General features: G+C 38.8%; 1 protein-coding gene across 6 annotated transcripts in view; it reads right to left on the reverse strand.

Moving 5' to 3' along the window:
• Positions 1–17,655, reverse strand: part of GMDS (GDP-mannose 4,6-dehydratase) — a 565,099-nt gene that overhangs the window by 440,141 nt on the left and 107,303 nt on the right. For all 6 annotated transcript variants that reach the window (XM_038392525.2, XM_043508396.1, XM_043508397.1 and 3 more), the window contains 2 exons: positions 10,144–10,188; positions 1,065–1,152 (listed from right to left, as the gene is read on the reverse strand). In XM_038392525.2, coding sequence (XP_038248453.1) covers positions 1,065–1,152; positions 10,144–10,188 — 133 coding nt within the window. The remainder of the gene's footprint in view (positions 1–1,064; positions 1,153–10,143; positions 10,189–17,655) is intronic.

Below are 17,655 nucleotides of genomic sequence, written 5' to 3' on the forward strand. Positions count from 1 at the left end.
TTACTCCATTGAACCTTGATCTACTGTGTAACTTGGAAGAACTCTTCACATTTTTTATCTGCTACCATACCATCACTAAGCAACGGCGTAGCTGGGGCTTGCAGCAAGCAACGGCGTAGCTGGGGCTTGCAGCAAGCAACGGCGTAGCTGGGGCTTGCAGCAAGCAACGGCGTAGCTGGGGCTGCAGCAAGCAACGGCGTAGCTGGGGCTTGCAGCAAGCAACGGCGTAGCTGGGGCTTGCAGCAAGCAACGGCGTAGCTGGGGCTTGCAGCAAGCAACGGCGTAGCTGGGGCTTGCAGCAAGCAACGGCGTAGCTGGGGCTTGCAGCAAGCAACGGCGTAGCTGGGGCTTGCAGCAAGCAACGGCGTAGCTGGGGCTTGCAGCAAGCAACGGCGTAGCTGGGGCTTGCAGCAAGCAACGGCGTAGCTGGGGCTTGCAGGCTTGCTTTTAAAAAAAAATAGCCCTAAAGGCAATGAGAAAGTAAAACTATTTCAGTGCTAGAGCAATATTCCATACAGAGTTGTACATAAGATGATCCTCCATTTTATTATGCAACTAAAAACTTGTTTTACTCCAGTGATGCTTCACATTGCCAGCCTCCTAAAGCTCTCTCAACCTCACGCAGCTTTTTGCATGTCTAGCCATTCACCTCTCTTATTGATCATCTCGGTGTAAGAAAACTGCATCATCAAAATTTGTACTGAGTACAAGATGCCTCCCCACCCCCTCTCAATGAATTACTTTAAATATTTTTGTACATTTTTTCCAGCCAATTCATAAGTATAAAATTTTGTATCAAATTGGATCTGAAAACTGCTTTCATTTCTTACTGAGATAGAGCTTCTGATGAGAAGACAGACAAGATGAATGGCTGGCTGATGAACGACAAACTTTACAACAGATCCCAAATCTCCACTGGGAAGAGACAACTTTGTAGTGATTACAGGCTGATATGCTTTAAATAAAGATGATTTGTACATCAATAGGAGAAGATATACTATAAAACAAAATTTACTGCATGAAGAAATGTAGAATGAGAAACAAATATACATACAAAACCTTACTTCCTTCAATGTGAGCCTGTGGATTCTTGTAGAGATGCTCAATCCGGCCAGTGTTGAAAGAACTAGATCGGCGAACAATTCCATGCACCTGTAGTTTAAATGGGAATAGAAAGATAGAAAAAGAAATGGGTTTCTTTCATACCTTGATATAATTTAAGACAGCTCTTAGAACTTTTTTCCACAACAAATGCTGCAATTAACCACCCATCTGGTAAAATGTTCGGATACTATCAGTGAACTTTGATTTGGATTTTTTTGCATAAATAATTGGCTAATTAAGAAAAATTGTAAGTTAGCTCTAGCTCTGTCCACCATTCACCCCATCCCTATCCAAAACACACAAGTGGAAAAATCTTTTATCAGGTACCATTGACAGGCAATTCTCTTCATTTCTGAATCTAAGACAGAAAGCATGTAGCAGCATAAATTTGTCAGTGACTTAGCACAGAGTACTTTATGTTAAGCTCTTTGGTGCTGCCTTCTTTGGTCCGATATCCTAAATGTTTTATATCCTCTCCTGTTAATTCCAGTGCACATCACAATTGCATTGTGCAGATATTTGATAAACACTTTCAATTACTCAAGAGTTGTGTGTGTTGAAAGTGCAGAAATAGACAGAACAGGACCTTGTTCCAAACTCTTGACTCAGTGTTCTGAGGTAGGAGATGAGAACACCAAGGAACTTAGACTTTAATGGAGAAAGGTAACTTCCCTGAACTGACCATGATAAATGTCTAAAAAAACTGATTAGCTGAAACAAGAATACATGCCTGCCTGACAAAGCCTGTTTGTGATTAACACACTAGAGAAATTGTTCAAAAACTGATCCCATTTCCTCTTTCTGTAAAGCTAGCCTCCTCGTTACTGCCAAGGTTTGTCAGTTTAGGTCACCAAGTGCTCCTTGCACAAGTGGAAGCTTCAACTTTAAACAACTGACTTTTTCCACATATTTCTGAAGTTTTCCCATCATAATTTGATGCAACTTGCTTGCTTGGGCCATCTCTCTTCTCCTATCAGCGCCCACCCCCCCAGATTAATTTGTGGCCAACAGCCTTCAACAACCTGGACACAACTTCTGGATGGCGACTGCTGTTTATACATGCAAGAGTCTCATTTTGTTCTGTCTAAAGCATACAAAAATTGACTAAACTATACACCCGAAGAACTGAACTGTATAACCTAGCCATACAACTTTCAGTTTTAAAATGTTTTAATCTACCTAAATTCACAAGCTAATTTTTAAAAGCAGACCCTAACATTGCAGCCATATATTGTTAAATTTGAAGTTTTTTCATGCCCAAAGACACTGATCTGCGTGTGCAAACTACACTTGACATCCATCTTACCTAATTTGTCTACACGATGTAATTTGTGCTCAATTTTTTTTTTAAGTATTAAAAATCTGATATGGAAATATGGTGCCTACCATTTTAAAAGGCCAAGTTGAAGGCCTCTGAAAATTTGACCCTTGAGGTTTATTGTCTCCATTATATCACACATTTCTGTAGTACTGCGAAGAAAGTGTTCCATACTAAGAATCCACATTCTGCTGTGTTCTTTGCAGAACTTGTCTGAAGAAGTTATTTTTGTAAGAATACAATTTTAGTAAAATGCATAAAAAATATAGGCATAAAGACATTAAGATTGTTTTTTATAAGGTTGCACAAAATGCTAGAAACTTTGTATTTACTTACTCAAAATGTTTTGTTTACAGGCACATCAACAACCTTTGCATTCTACCAGCAAAAAACTTTTCCAATTTTCTTTAAAGTAAATTGAAGTACTCTGATTATTTCTGGAAAACAAAATATTCTGACTTCAAGTCCTGATTGATGTTATATCTTGATTATCTGAATTAAGCTATTCTGAAGTTCAAGTTTACATAAACCATAGACCAGTAGTTAAGCACTGCCAGCTCAAAGCTTGAGGAAAGACTATTTGCAGAAATTTTATGTGGCAGCTGAATGGCTATGACACGAACAGCTGACCACTGAAACGTGTTAAGTACAAACATCACAGAACTTGATGAAGTTCCAACAGATAAATAGATCAAGAGTCTTGCATCCAGCAATAAATACAAAGCCCACTTTTATCTTTCCCCTCCTCTCCCCCTTTTTTTTTGTATGTGTACACAAGAGAAAGAAAACCTGCCAAATGCTTAATCTATGACAGCTAATATTAGTGTAAGAACTGATGAAAGGTGTGTCTGCTTGTGAGACAGGTGAAATGCAAACTTTGTGACAATGCCAAAATGTGTGCAATCTGGATTATCTAGTTAAGAATGAAGTTTAATGGATTTCTCTCAATAGGGACTGATTTTTTTAAAAAAAGTGTTGTGGCTGATTTTACTGTTAGACTGAAAGAGACTTTTATAAACAATAAAGCTGAGTAAATTGTTAAGATTTCATGTGTTTTTAAAAAAGTACATTCGCTTTCCATTTTACTGAAAAGGAATATATTTTTTCCTGAAAGAAGAAGTTGGTTCTACAGAAATCCCCAAGAAGGTACTATAAAATGCACAGGTAATTTGATTGAAGTAACCTTTGAAAGCAGAATTTAAAAATACCTAGTTCAACTTGATATGATACACACTAGTATGATTTCTGTAAAGGAAAATTAATTCTATTTCTTTGAATATTTCAACAAAATAAAGAGGAATGGGCTGGCGTGTGTTATTTGAACTTTCAAGAAGTCTTCAGCAAAGTCCCTCACATTAAGGAAATTAAGTAGTCACAGGGCAAGAGGTGATGTTATGGATTAGAAACTAGCTAATGGACAAATAAAAATAAAAACATAAAAGTGGGAATAAGTGGTCACCCTCCAAATCATATCAAAAAGTATTGTAACCTAATATTCTTCACTAGGACTGGGGGTATTAAATCAATTCTCTGGTAAAAGAAAGGAGCAACAATGTGAAAATGTTTGCCGATAATGCAAAATTACAGAAGACTGAGGAATTTCTGAGGGACCTAACAAAGGTAGGTGAATGGGCATCAAAGCAGAAGAATTATGTGCTGAGAAAAGCAAGGTGTAACACACTGGAAGGAATAATCTGACCCATGCTTGTCCATTACTGGATTCTTAGTTAACTGCAACCATCATAGAAGAGAGCTGACAATCATTGCTGAAAGCTCAATTAAAACTATTTCTCAAAGTATAGCAACAAACAAAATGCATATGGAATAACTCCCAGTATTACTTCCTGACTAGTATAATTCTGTTATATAAATCAATATTGAATGATCACCTGGGATATTGCATTCAGTTCTGGTTACTATCTCAAAAAGGATATACCATAAATAAAAAGGGCTCAGAGGCAAAAACAATTAGAGTCCTGAAAAGTCTAGAAAGAGAATGAAGCTAGTTGGTTGAGAGGGAATGCTACAAATCACTAATCTGAGCTGAATCTTATGTTCCTAATTATAATGGAAAACAATATTTACATTGTAAGAGCCTTGGGACAGGAACTGTGTCATTTATATTTTGTACAATACTGTGTATATTAATAGTTCTTACAAAATAATTATTAGTCTCCAATGGTGAGACAGTATAGAGGCTAAATCTCTATATATGAAAACAAAATGACTAAAAAACAAAGCAACAGTTTGTAACAAAACACCACTCACCCCCACTGGAACTGAAATTCCTAATTACCAGTACAGATTAGCGATTTCATACAATACTAAGATTCCTATTTGGAAGCCTAGCACCATTTCTTATACCGAGATTTGATGACGTTACATTAAAGGAACATGGACAGACAAGTTGCTGTCTGCTCACACCAGTTTCATCTCTATCTGATGTGCATAAAAAATGGTTACCTACCTCAACTGTTTTTCGAGATGTGTTGCTCATATCCATTCCATGTCAGGTATGTGTGTGTGCTCGCCACATGCACCAGTGCCTGAAGTTTTCCCCCAGTGGTATCCATAGGGCCAGCTCTAGTGCCCTCTGGAGTCATGAGCATATGCGTCCATATAAGGGGTGCTGCCAGCTACCCCCCGCTTCACTTCAGTTCCTTCTTGCCAGAACTGACAGTGGGGAAGAAGGGCAGGTAGTGGAATGGACATGAGCAACACAACTCAAAGAACAGTTACGAGAGGTAGGCAACAGTTTTTTCTTCAACTGCTTGCTCATGTCCATTCCATGTCAGGTGACTCACAAACAGTGCCTCTGGAGGTGGGCAGAAGTTCATAGACATGTCTATTTTAACACTGCTCTGCCAAAGCCAGCATCATCTTGGGCCTGCTGGGCGATGGCATAGAGGGTCGCGAAGGTATGGACAGACGCCCACATTGTGGCCCTGTAGATGTCCTGGATCAGGACATGTGTCAGAAAAACTGATGATGCCTGCGCTCTTATTGAATGCACTGTCACCAACTGCGGAGGTGTAGCCTTTGCCTGCTCGTAGCAGGAATGTGATCCAGGATAAAATTCTCTAAGATGACACCAGGAGACCCTTCATTCTGTCAGCCACTGCAATGAAAACTTAAGACCTGTGCACAGGCTTGGTTCATTCAAGGTAGAAAGCCAGGGCATGTCTGATATCCAAAGTATGCAGACGCTGCTCCTTGTTGGAATTGTGCAGCTTTGAGAAGATGACTGGCAGGAAGATGTCCTGATTGACATGGAATTGTGAAGCCAGCTTTAGCAGGAAGGCTGGGTGAGGGCACAGCTAGACCTTGTCCTTGTAGAACACCATATACTGGGGTTCGGAAGTTAGAGCCTTAATCTTGCCAAAGTGATGGCTACAAGGACGACGATCTTCCATGACAGATGCAGGAGAGAGCAGAATGTCAGGGGCTCGAAGGGAGGACCAGTGAGCGTAGACAGAACTAGGTTGAGGTCCCACTAGGGAACCGGATCATGGACCTGCGGGGAGAGCCTTTCCAGGCCCTTAAGAAATCTGATGATCATTGCATATGAGAAGACTTATCTGGATAGGAGGGTGGAAGGCCAAATAGCTACCAGGTGCACCTTGATCAATGAGAATGCCAGCCCTTGGTGCTTTAGATGTATTCCAAGTATTCCAGGATGGATTGTAAAGATGACTGAGAAACCACCATTAGCATAACCACTTGCCAATGCAAGAGGATGTTCCAGCACCGTCAATGGTGGCAAGAAGGAACTGAAGGGGGCAGTGGTGGCACCTCTTATATCAGCACATAGGTGCGCGACTCCAGAGGGCGCTAGAGCCGGCCCCCCTTGGATACCACTGGGGGAAAAACTTCTAGCACCAGTGCATGTGGCAAGCACACACACCTGACATAGAATGACCATGAGCAAGTACTCAAAGAAGAATTACATTAATCTGAATGGAGAGAATATGGTACAAGGCTAGAAACACTGCAACAAGAAAGCACCACTCCAAAAACAAGCATGCATAAAAAAAAATAGCATACTTAAATCACAGTTGAGAACATTAGGCTTGTAAAAGTTAGAATTGTCTAAGATCAGCTGTATGTGAGATCCCTATCTGTATTTTCGAAAAGCACTGGTACAATGCTAAAGCATTATCTACCAGCATCTCCCATAGAAACACGCATTTGGTTTTATTTTCTATGTACTGAAGCAAAGGGTATTCCCCCATGCATTACAGTCCTATCCTTGAAGCCCTGCAGCTCAGCTAATATCCCCTTCACAGACAATAACTGGATGGAACCCCCTATCTATGTCTATTTCTTAATTGGTCAGAGTGATTGCAGTTGAGAGATTCTAGGTAATTCCTGCCCTAAAGGAGCAGAGAGTACAAGCTTGCACAGCATTCTAAGTCTTTAACAATAGACCAGCACCAGGAATCATACCCAGGTATCCCAGATGGCCATATATGGCACTGCCATTAAGGCCAAGATCCAACAAAGCACTTCAGCACTTGTATAACTAAGTATACAAGTAATCAATCCCATTGACATCAATGTCACTATTCATGTGTTGAAAGGTATGCATGTGCGAGTGCTTATTAGGTCCTGAATCAGTAACAAATACGTTTTTAAAAGGACTTTATACTGTAATAAAGAATGCTACCATCCTTAATCTCAGCTCATACCAATGTACTTCTCCCCACCCTTCCACTTTCAACAGCATGATCTAAGATTGGAACAAAGTAAATTTCCTTATTCATTTGCTTGAAGGGAACTCATTTCCATTACAATCAAATATCAGCTTGTTTATCTGCATGAATGTGTATGAGGTGACATTGTTTTTGACATCATAAGTCAGATGACATCAACTATTATCCAAATAGTTATAATAAATGTTAGAAAGTTTAAAACTATAGATATAGCATACCAAATTTTAGCCAATGATAGAATATTAACAATTGCCATTTACATGGTAAGTTTCACTTTAAAATCCCCTTATAAATAGTAAGTTAATTTTTCTGACACATTAAAAAATTAGTTTGGCCAATTTGGCCAATGTTACTGAGGGCCAGAAAGAAAATATGCATTTTCACCAGTTTTTTTAAGACCTACAGGACGATAAAGACTTCAATCCTACCAGAAGAGATTTCTTCCTCATATGGCATCTCCAATTCTATTTATGCACGATGGGATTAAAAACAAAAACAAAAAACCCAAAGACAGCATAGCATTTTTCAATGGGTGTTTAATACTAGTGTATTTATTAAATTGTGTTGGAAATTAGTTTGCCTTTGTAATCACACTGCAGAATACATAAAGAGCCATGTCCACAATAGGATGATCAGAAATATGCCACCTACAAGCTTTAGTTTAACAGTTTCTGTATGGCTAGAGATGTTTTCATCCAAAAATGGTGTTAGAATACTATACTATGAACCACTGAGGTAGGCTAGTTTTCAGCACAGATAATGTAGCACTCAGATACTGTGATGAAGTACCTATGCAGATAAGAATGATATTCACCCTCAGGGGAAGTTCTTTGAGATGCATGGCCCCTATCTGTATTCCACATGCGGGTACACATGAGTGCCACATGCCTGAGCCCAGAAATTCTCACAAGCAGTACCTGTTGGCTCACACATGTGCACCCATGCCCACCCTGACCACAAATCCAACAAGATCTGAAGCAGAGGGGAATGTAGGCAGGAAGTGGAAGACAGATAGGGACCACACATCTTGAAGAATTTCCAATCACAGTAAGTAACCTCCATTTCTTTTTCAAGTGCTGGTCTCTATCTGTATTCCACACATGGGTGATTGACAAGCAAGGCCTTAGACTAGAAGTGGGTGCAAGGAAGCCAGCAACAAAAATGCATGAACTAAGCAGAATAAAAACTATTTACGGTTATATTGACATTCTAGAAAGAAGCTGAAGGAAGAGAGGACACAGGATTCCTACTAGGCCATGCGGCAGTAAGAAAGAACTGGAGAGGCGCCAGCCAGCACTGGTTCTTATACCCTCACTCAGGACCACAAGGAGACCTATTGCACATATGCAGGCTAACGGACACTATTTGTGAAAATTTCTGTACTCAGGCACATAGTGCACATGCATACCCACATGTGGAATACACATGGGGCCAGCACTTGAAAAAGAAGTTAGAATGGGTCTCATAAAAAACACTTTCTACACTACTCAGAGAAGTGTGCTAAAAACCTGGGGGAAACAATCATGTTTAAATGTGGTTATAGCCTGCACAGTTCTGGTACCAGTGTGAACAGGGCCAGAGTGCACGATTTTATCTGTAAGAAATGTAGGAGGGAAGGCCGATGCTGCCTACGCTAAAAAAGTGTAGAGTCCCTTTCCATTTGGGAAAGGGAGACAAGCAGAGAAAACTATTAACTGCCAACATACACAACAGTGAAAATCACTATTGTAGAAACTACACAGGTCTCCTTGTCCCAGAATTTGAATTATTCCTAGCAGATGTTGCTCCAAAAAAGAAGGCACAAAAAGAACCGAGTACTGTGAAAGAATGCAAAAGATGCATAAACACTCAGAAGGACAGGTGAAGAATAACCAAGTTGGTAGAGATGATAGAATTACCTAGGAGTGACCACATGAAATGAAGAAAACAATTTAGGATGGATATATCATGAAAAAAGTTTTCTTATGGTGAGGTCTATTAAGCTGTGCAATAATTTTCAAAGGAAAGTAGTGGAAGCCCAGTCTCCCTAGACACTTAACATTAGACTGAATCAAAAAAAAAGAATGAAACAATACTGCATTACTAGGGGATGGGCTACAAGCTAATAAGGGTTCTCTCTCTCTCTGTTGTACGATTAAGGCTATAGGACAGCTTTTCACTATTGAGCAGACAAAGACCTGTGGCTTTATAGTCACAACAGTACCAAGTAATTGTGTATTGTAGGATACAGTAACTGTGACCTTGGCATTGCTGACATCAGAGGGAACATTACTGCGGTATAATCCCTGGGATAGGCATGTGACAAAAAAATATAGATCTTTATTTTCCTTGTACTTAAGCCTGTCAAAGTCCAAGTCACTTCACAGCTTACATTAGAGTCCAAACTCAAGGACAAAAGATGCAAAATGACAAGTCTCACGCATTTGGTTGCATCAAGTTTAGTAAACAAGGCTCAAATTCTTAGCACAGAAGTCATAAATCTGAGAAAGTTAAAAACAAAAACCCCTGCCCAATACTACACTCCAGTCTAAACCTCCATAAAGAACCCAGAATGCCTATTAGAAAGCAACCTCCAGGTTTAAATTTTCAGAATGAGCCTGCCATGGATTAGCAAGGTTTTTATTGCTTAGTGCAATTTCAAAATTAAAAGTTATTCCACTGGGAGTATTTTTTTTGTTTGTTTGTTTTTTAAAATGTGGTGCATTACATCATAAATTATTCCCTAATTCTTTGGCTTTCACAAGTTGCCGCTTATCTAAGTTAGCGGGAAGCATGCAAAGCAGATATACCCAGAGGAGGAGAGAGAATCCACCAGTGGACACTAGATGATAAATAGTACAATAAGCTGGCAAGATTACAGGCTAGGCTGCACATTCTTTACTAGAGTTTTGATTTGTTATCTAAGGCTGAGTGGAAAACACATGCAAAGGAGGACAGCAGCAAAGGAAGCTAGAGGTTGCTGTATCCAAGTGTTTCCATCAGCCTGCAGTCGGTCATTGAGTTACTCACCTCATAGCCCTTTTCCAGCAGGAACTCAGCCAAGTACGAGCCATCCTGGGAAAAGAAAGAGATAGGAAAATGTTAGAAACAGTGACTGGGCATGGAAGATTTAGATTCACTATGGTCTTTAAAATATTTTGAATCAGAATCTACTGGATAAAAGCATACATTTCATTTAAAACAACAACAAAAGGGCACCCAATTTTTAAGTTTAACTAGCAGTATGGTTTAAGATAATCCATCAGCAGTAACTTAGAAGCTTCTGTCCCTCCTCTCCTTAAGCCTTACACCGAACTCCAACTTTTTTAATGCCTCGAGGAGAAGGAGATGTTTTGCTGTGTACATCAGATTTGGACTATTTCAGAGATCAGGAGGAGGAAGAAAATTAAAAATCGTGGGGCCGTCAGAGAGAATACTGACCAGAGACACTGCATGTTTTTTTACCAATGGGCCTCTATCTTAAGCACCACTGATCGTTCCATATAATATTAATGCTTCCATGTCTGTGACAGAACGTGGACTAGGCCTTTTATTTTAAATTCTATTTACTTCATTGGTTTGGTTTCTCAAAATGCCTCTATCAAGACCTATATTCCAATGTACAAACATGAATGTAAAAACTATATTTGTGGTGTGCGTGTTTCTGGGTTTTTCTGATTTTGCCTTTTTTGGGGGCGGGGAGGGGTTAATTTCATCTTGTTCATCATCACTGATAGGATTACCACTAACTATAAATCATTGTATTAAACTTGGCATTATCACAATGATAGAAAAATGTCTCTAAACAATATAAAAAAAGTCACAAGCCATATAGAAAATTAACTGGGCATCCATTCCCTGCAAATTTCCCTTCTTCCTATAGTTATTCTCACATTCATTATTTGTTTAAAAAGATAACCAATCACCCCAATCATGCAAAAAATGTATGTGGGTACTGAACTTTACCTATACAAATTGTTTTACTGAAGTTAATTAACCTGCTGTAGTGATTCCTTAAAGTCAATGGGACTACTCACACACAAAATTTACAATGTGCATAGGTCTTTGCAGGGTAAGGCCAAAGACACTATCTACAGTAAAGTGAACACATACGTTCATTTAGTCCCATTTTTAAAGACATTTTCAGTCCAGCAAATTGTGCTACTTGATCTTTCATTTAATGACAGCCTAGAGGAGGGTAAAAAATAGTAAGTAAACCTTGTTGCTGAATTTGGAACTTGAGATGCACTAGGAGGCTCTCAAATGACAGGGTTGCCAGTAGAGTATGTTTACTATATTGATACTGAAGTTGTGCATAAATCCATGCAAAATGACAGGGTGTGGTTTACAAGGGACACGTTCTGTGGTTCATTTAAAACTCCAGCAGCTTTTCTTATGACTGTGACCTAAATATTCTGTTTTATAGGCTTTTATAGACCAGTGTGGAGAGACAGGAAAAAATAAAATGACTCTTGGCATATACATATTTCTTCTATTATATACATGATATACATGCATTCAGCTTTTAAACGCTCAGAGTCAGACAAAAATCAAATTATGATGCTGGTTAATTTGGCACATGACAAGCCAGGTCTGCCATGCCACCAACGGAAATGTTGGAATAATCTGTGGTTCCATAAATCAAACAACAGGAATAAGACTCAACAGAAAAAGCATTCACAATATAAAATTTACAGTAGAAAAGTCCTGAGAAGTATGAGAGGGTTTTTAGAAGCAAGCAGACCTGTAATTTACACATTTTTTAATTCCCCCAAGATGAAAAAAATAAAAAAGTGCTCAGTGTTCTGCCTTGGCTGCATAACCTGTTTAAAAAAAAAAGGCAGAGGTGAGAGTGCTAGAGACCCAGAGAGAGAGCGTGAGCCTAGGGGCTTGGAGGGAGGGTAAGGGGAGAAACGGAATGCTGTGATTTAGAAAGTGATGTGAAACAGACCTAACCAGGATTGAACCCTGTCAATAAGGTCTTGTTCTTCTCACCCGGGCTGTTTCTCAAACTTTCCAACCACACTGGAACATTCTGAACCAGCAGTGGCATTCACTTCCTTTGCACTTCCTTTCCAGGTCTATCAAGTGATAGGGCATGGTTTTACAATGAGTGGGAAACAGGCAGCAAGTGCAAATGCTACTGGTTTCTGGCTTTAAACACAGCACAGCTGATTTACTGTCTGGTAATCTCACACAATGCAGATTGATGTGGTCCTGCTCTGAGATACAGTATCACAGTTAGTCCTAGAACTTCTCATTACCCTCCCCCTCCACCCCCTTTTTATTTCAGTGTGGTAGCTGTCAATGAATGCTGTAATCAGAACAGTGATTAAACTGACATAAGTTTACAACTTGCTAGGTACAGTAAAGTTTCAATCTTTTTCTTAATGAGATTGAGGAGCAAAGGATATTAAATGGCTGAACAAAAGCGGATACCTTCCACTCCACACAATTACTAAAATTTTGGGAGCTCTATTTACTGAAAAAAAATGGAGGGAATATTTAAGGAAATGTTTAACTATACAAGATTGATTTTTTGGTCTGTTTTCAGCTTTTGCTTTCTTTGAATCACGTGCCCCCCCAGCCATTCCATTTCATCCATTCTTAACATGCATTAGTCTAGAAGTGGTGTGAAACAATACGAAGATGACAACTCATGCAAGAAACTAAGTAAGGTCTGGGGGTTTCCCCCCCAACTTAAACTATTGATAGGGCAATCCTGATCCTAATTCTTAATACTCCAATGTGGGGACTAGCCAGTTCTGGTAAGTGGAAATCAGATCCAGAGTGTTTTGTCTAGATCGGTTCAAACCAAAATCCAGGTGAGGATTAAACAAAAGTTATTGATGTCTGTCTTTGCTGTCAGATCACTGCACTTTTGTCCTAGTGGACTTCTGGCCATCTTGTAACTGACACCAGATTTAAGTATTTTAAGCCAAAAAGCTCCAAGACCATACTCATAAAGGAGGGCATTAAAGTTCAGAATAGGATGCACAGTGTCAAGTGTTGGAAAGCTTGTTTTGCCAATGTCTCTTGCAGATAGAGGACTTCCAGTGTGAATCTTTCTGTAGCAATATGCATCAGCACTTATCGCACTTAAAAGCCACCTGCAAAAAACAGCTTCACTTTACTTGGAAACTATCCCAAATGTGAAAAAAAAAATGTTTTATTGGTGATGTGCTCTTTTATTTGTTTTAGAGACACTTAAGTTCTCTGGTTTAATTACTGTATTTTTAAATGTAAAGCACACTAATAGTAGATGCATTTTGATATTTTGTTGAACAATATCAAGATTGGAAGTATGATGCCCCATGTCCATGGACAGAGCAACCATTTTAATAGCACAGGCTGGGTTGACTAATTGCTTTTAATACGGTTATAACAAGGTTTGGCCCTGGACAAACAAGCCGGATCAAGATTAGCTTTAGCCTGATGTGGTCAAAACCAAGTTTAACAAATTGTTTAACAAACTGCTTTGGCTTAGTAGGTGATGCCTTATCTGCATACTGTAATATATTGGGCTTGGTTTCAGAGTGGTAGCCATGTTAGTCTGTATCAACAAAAAGAACGAGGAGTACTTGTGGCACCTTAGAGACTAACAAATTTATCTGGGCATAAGCTTTCGTGGGCTAAAGCCCACTCATCAGATGCATGCAGTGGAAAATCACACACAAGAGAACATGACAAAATGGGTGTTGCCATACCAACTCTAATGATTTATAATAATAAATTTCTAATTTCTATTTCTAATAATAACGCTATTATCAGCAGGAAAGGAAAAAAACTTTTGTAGTGATAATCATTTAGATAATTGACAAGAAGGTGTGAGTAACAGCAGGGGGAATATTAGCATGGGGAAATAGTTTTTACTTTGTGTAATAACCCATCCACTCCCAGAAGCCCTCTACACCTGTTGGGTGTCTATCTGTCTACTGTATTTTCCACTGCATGCATCTGATGAAGTGGGCTTAAGCCCACAAAAGCTTATGCCCAAATAAATATTAGTTTCTTCGTACTTTGTTCTTTTTTCTGAAACCAGTCCTGGATTTCCTGCAAGGAAAATACAGTAGGAAGATATATAATTAGTGCTGATAGTTACATATAGCTGCAAGTTACCAAAATAACCCTCTTTCAAAAAAGTCTGAAAGTAATACAGTAAAATGTTATTTCTGCTGAAAAATAAATACTTCCAATAATTTCTGATGACTTATGGAGGAAACAGGTATTTTTTGTAGCTACTATAAACAGAACAGTGCTGCACTTTGTCTACTGTCTTCAAGGCAATATTTGAGGGAAAACTTTAAAATGTTCAAAAAAGGACTTCATACGGGGGGGAAAAAAAGACTTGTGAACTCTAAGTATTTACCTGATTTGTTAAAGCTCCCACTCTCCAAGTACAGTAGTTATTTTATTATGACGATTTGCATTCTAGCCAAGTACGACTAGGAAAACAAGTGTCCTTTTGTCTATACAGACCAAAAAAAAAAAAATGAAGGCAATGAACGCATATAAATGTAAACCAATGTCTTATTCAAAAAAAAGTTCCTCACTTTCTTGCAGGTTTTTGTAACAGGTTAACTGCAGTATTGTGCAAGTATTAACAGGAGGGAAAATTATAAACTGCCAAAAAAAATTTAATTCTACTTCAGATCTTGCTCTTTTGCAAATCAAATATCTGTATGAAAAACAAAATTACCATGGCATTTTCTAATCAGTGCAACATTAGACTGTAGAACTGTTCTGCTGCTAAAATATAGTGTTAGACACTTAAGCAGTAAAGTGAATCAAGTTAAAAAGTTTTCTCCTTTGCTTTAACCCTAAAGATGGTCCTTCTCTCCCTCACCTTCATATATCTTTATGCTGCTCACTATTATCTATATATTAGATATTTTCAACCTTTAGACTGAAGTATTCAATTATTTACAATTAAACAACTCCAAGTCATAGGCACAATTTCTACAAGAAACTACTATACCATCCTAAAGGTACTGATGTAAACAGAGTAAGCAATCCAATTTTATGTCAGAAACCCATGTTTATGCACATGAACTGCAGGTACAATGCCATTTTTTTCCTCCTAAGTGAAATCTCAGAGACCGGGTACACGTGTTTGGCCCATAACAGTTAAGCCTTCATGCAGCTCAGTCTACATCCCGATAAGCTGTCCGTCTTCCCTCTTGTACTTTAATACAGAAATAGGTGCTTCATCTATTATCCTCATGTACTCTAGGGTGTTAGTACTTGTGCAACGTTACCATGCAGCTGCGAATAAAAGCCTGGAGGAATAGAAGACTGGCATAGCAGCCTCAGCCTCTAACTTTTCTTGTTTTGTGGGTTTAACTTAAATACCGCATTTTAGTGCAATTTTCTTCTATTTTTTTTAACATCTTCCCTTTGATTATACTGAATTCATTAATATCAGTTGAAGCCTTCCAGCTGAATTGTTGCTCTGACTAGGAGAACTAATAGTTCTGCAGTTTTTTCAGTGGGACGTGCCATATTATTTTCATTACGCTTTGGCATATTATTTCATTCGCCAGGATCTTTCCCATACTTAATTTACATGTTGTTCTTAATATTCCCATTTATATTGTATTGGACCTGACTGTGCACCAATTTTTACTTTGCAACCAAGTCCCAGTAAAATACATGGAATACTGTGTAGTAAAACTGTAAGCCTCTCAAAACAGATATAAACCTCTTGAACAGTAGCAACTTTTAAAATCTGAGGTTCTCCCCCATACCACTGATCTCATTGAGATCAACAAGCAATAAATGTTAAGACCTACATTTTCAAAAACTATTTGCTAATTTTGAGTGCCAAAAATCCAGTATGTGATTTCCAAGCAAGATGAGCACATGGGTTTAAATTGCAGCTGGAGGGAGGGGTTTAGGTTGGACATTAGGAAAAGCTTTCTAACTGTCAAGGTGAGTAAGCACTGGAATAAATTGCCTAGGGAGGTTGTGAAATATCTATCACTGGAGATCTTTAAGAGCAGACAAACACCAGTCAGGGATGGTCTAGATCAGTGCTACTCAAAGTGGTGGTCTGTGGACCAGTGCCGGTCGGTGAGGCATCGGCTGCCAGTCTGCACATTGGAAAAAAAGATGGCCAGTCCCCCACATCAGATAGCTTGAGAAGCACTGGTCAAGAGGATACTTACTCCTACCTTACTCCAGGGGACTGGACTAGATAATCTCTCAAGGTCCCTTCTATGGTCTATGTTCCTCCTATTAAAATCAAACGGAGTTACTGGTGCTCAATGGTTTGGAAAAGAAATAAGGCCCCAAGTTAAGTTGTGCGCTCAAAAATGTAGGTAGACTATAGCAGAGGACATATTTGAAAATTTAAATCCAGTGAAAAGAAATATTAAGGAAAAGTTTCTTAGCAAAAATGAGGACTCTGAAGACTTAAATGGTTTTTAAAAGGTTCTCAGATTTTTATCAGACCAACACCAAATACAAGATTTCTTCTAGGTTGAGAATTTGTTCAAGGTCAATCAACACAAATTATGAACTCTTAACAGCTGGAGGATTTATGCCATGACTTAGCAGTAATTTCCTCTGCCATGCAGGAGACCAGTGGTTATTTTCTACCCATAGCAGTCTCTCTCCAGGGGCAAAACAGGGGCTGAGCACACCAACAAAGCTGATGGTGGGAGAGCTTCATGCTCCTTGGTAGCAGCCTATGTTAATAAATAAGTAGCAGCAGTGAATGATGGTCTACACTCATTTTCAATCCTCCCTAGCTAAAATAATAGTGACAACCACAAAACAAGGGCATTGAAAATTATTGGGAAGGGAAAGGAGGCAAAACATTTAGAGCATTTAAAACATTTTCTGGATGTGAAGGCATTCACACAAAGACACGTACACAGAAAAATCCCACACAGAAAAATTAAGAAAAAAAAAAAACCTCATCTTGGTACTTGTAATAGGAATACAATGAGATCCTTACTATAGCAGCATAATTGTTTTGTTCAACTCAAAAACTTATCTCCTGTTTTCAGAGACAAGTGCCCATTGTTAACCACCAAACAGATTACACAGCTCATGCCAAATATACAATACTAACCAAAAGCAAGAAAACCGGCCCCGTTTTAAATAAAGATAGAATTAGCGTATGTGCAAGGTGCTGGAGTGATAGTATAAGAAAGTAAAGTCTTCTATTCACCCACACAGTAAGTACAGCATGGACAACAGCTATATACATTCATATATACATAAAATAGCGTGAGCTGTGGTTTTTAGCATGTGGCCGCCTACAAGTATACGGGCTAATACCAGCAAGTAATTTTGAACATCCCCTTGCAAACAGCAATATACCAGATCATACCATTTTCAGTGACTACCAAACTGGGTCACAGATATGAATCAGAAAAAGATGCGACAGGTCTGTATCCCAACAACAAAATATTCACCCTACTGAGTATCTTCCAATATTTAAATGAATAAGCTATCACCATTATATGCAGTTGACTCCTCTTTTGTTTTTGTCTTGTTTTAAATTTGTATTTATTTAGCAATGGAAACCTCAAG

Source organism: Dermochelys coriacea, chromosome 2 (assembly GCF_009764565.3).
Source record: "Dermochelys coriacea isolate rDerCor1 chromosome 2, rDerCor1.pri.v4, whole genome shotgun sequence".
NCBI classification, from domain to species: domain Eukaryota; kingdom Metazoa; phylum Chordata; order Testudines; family Dermochelyidae; genus Dermochelys; species Dermochelys coriacea.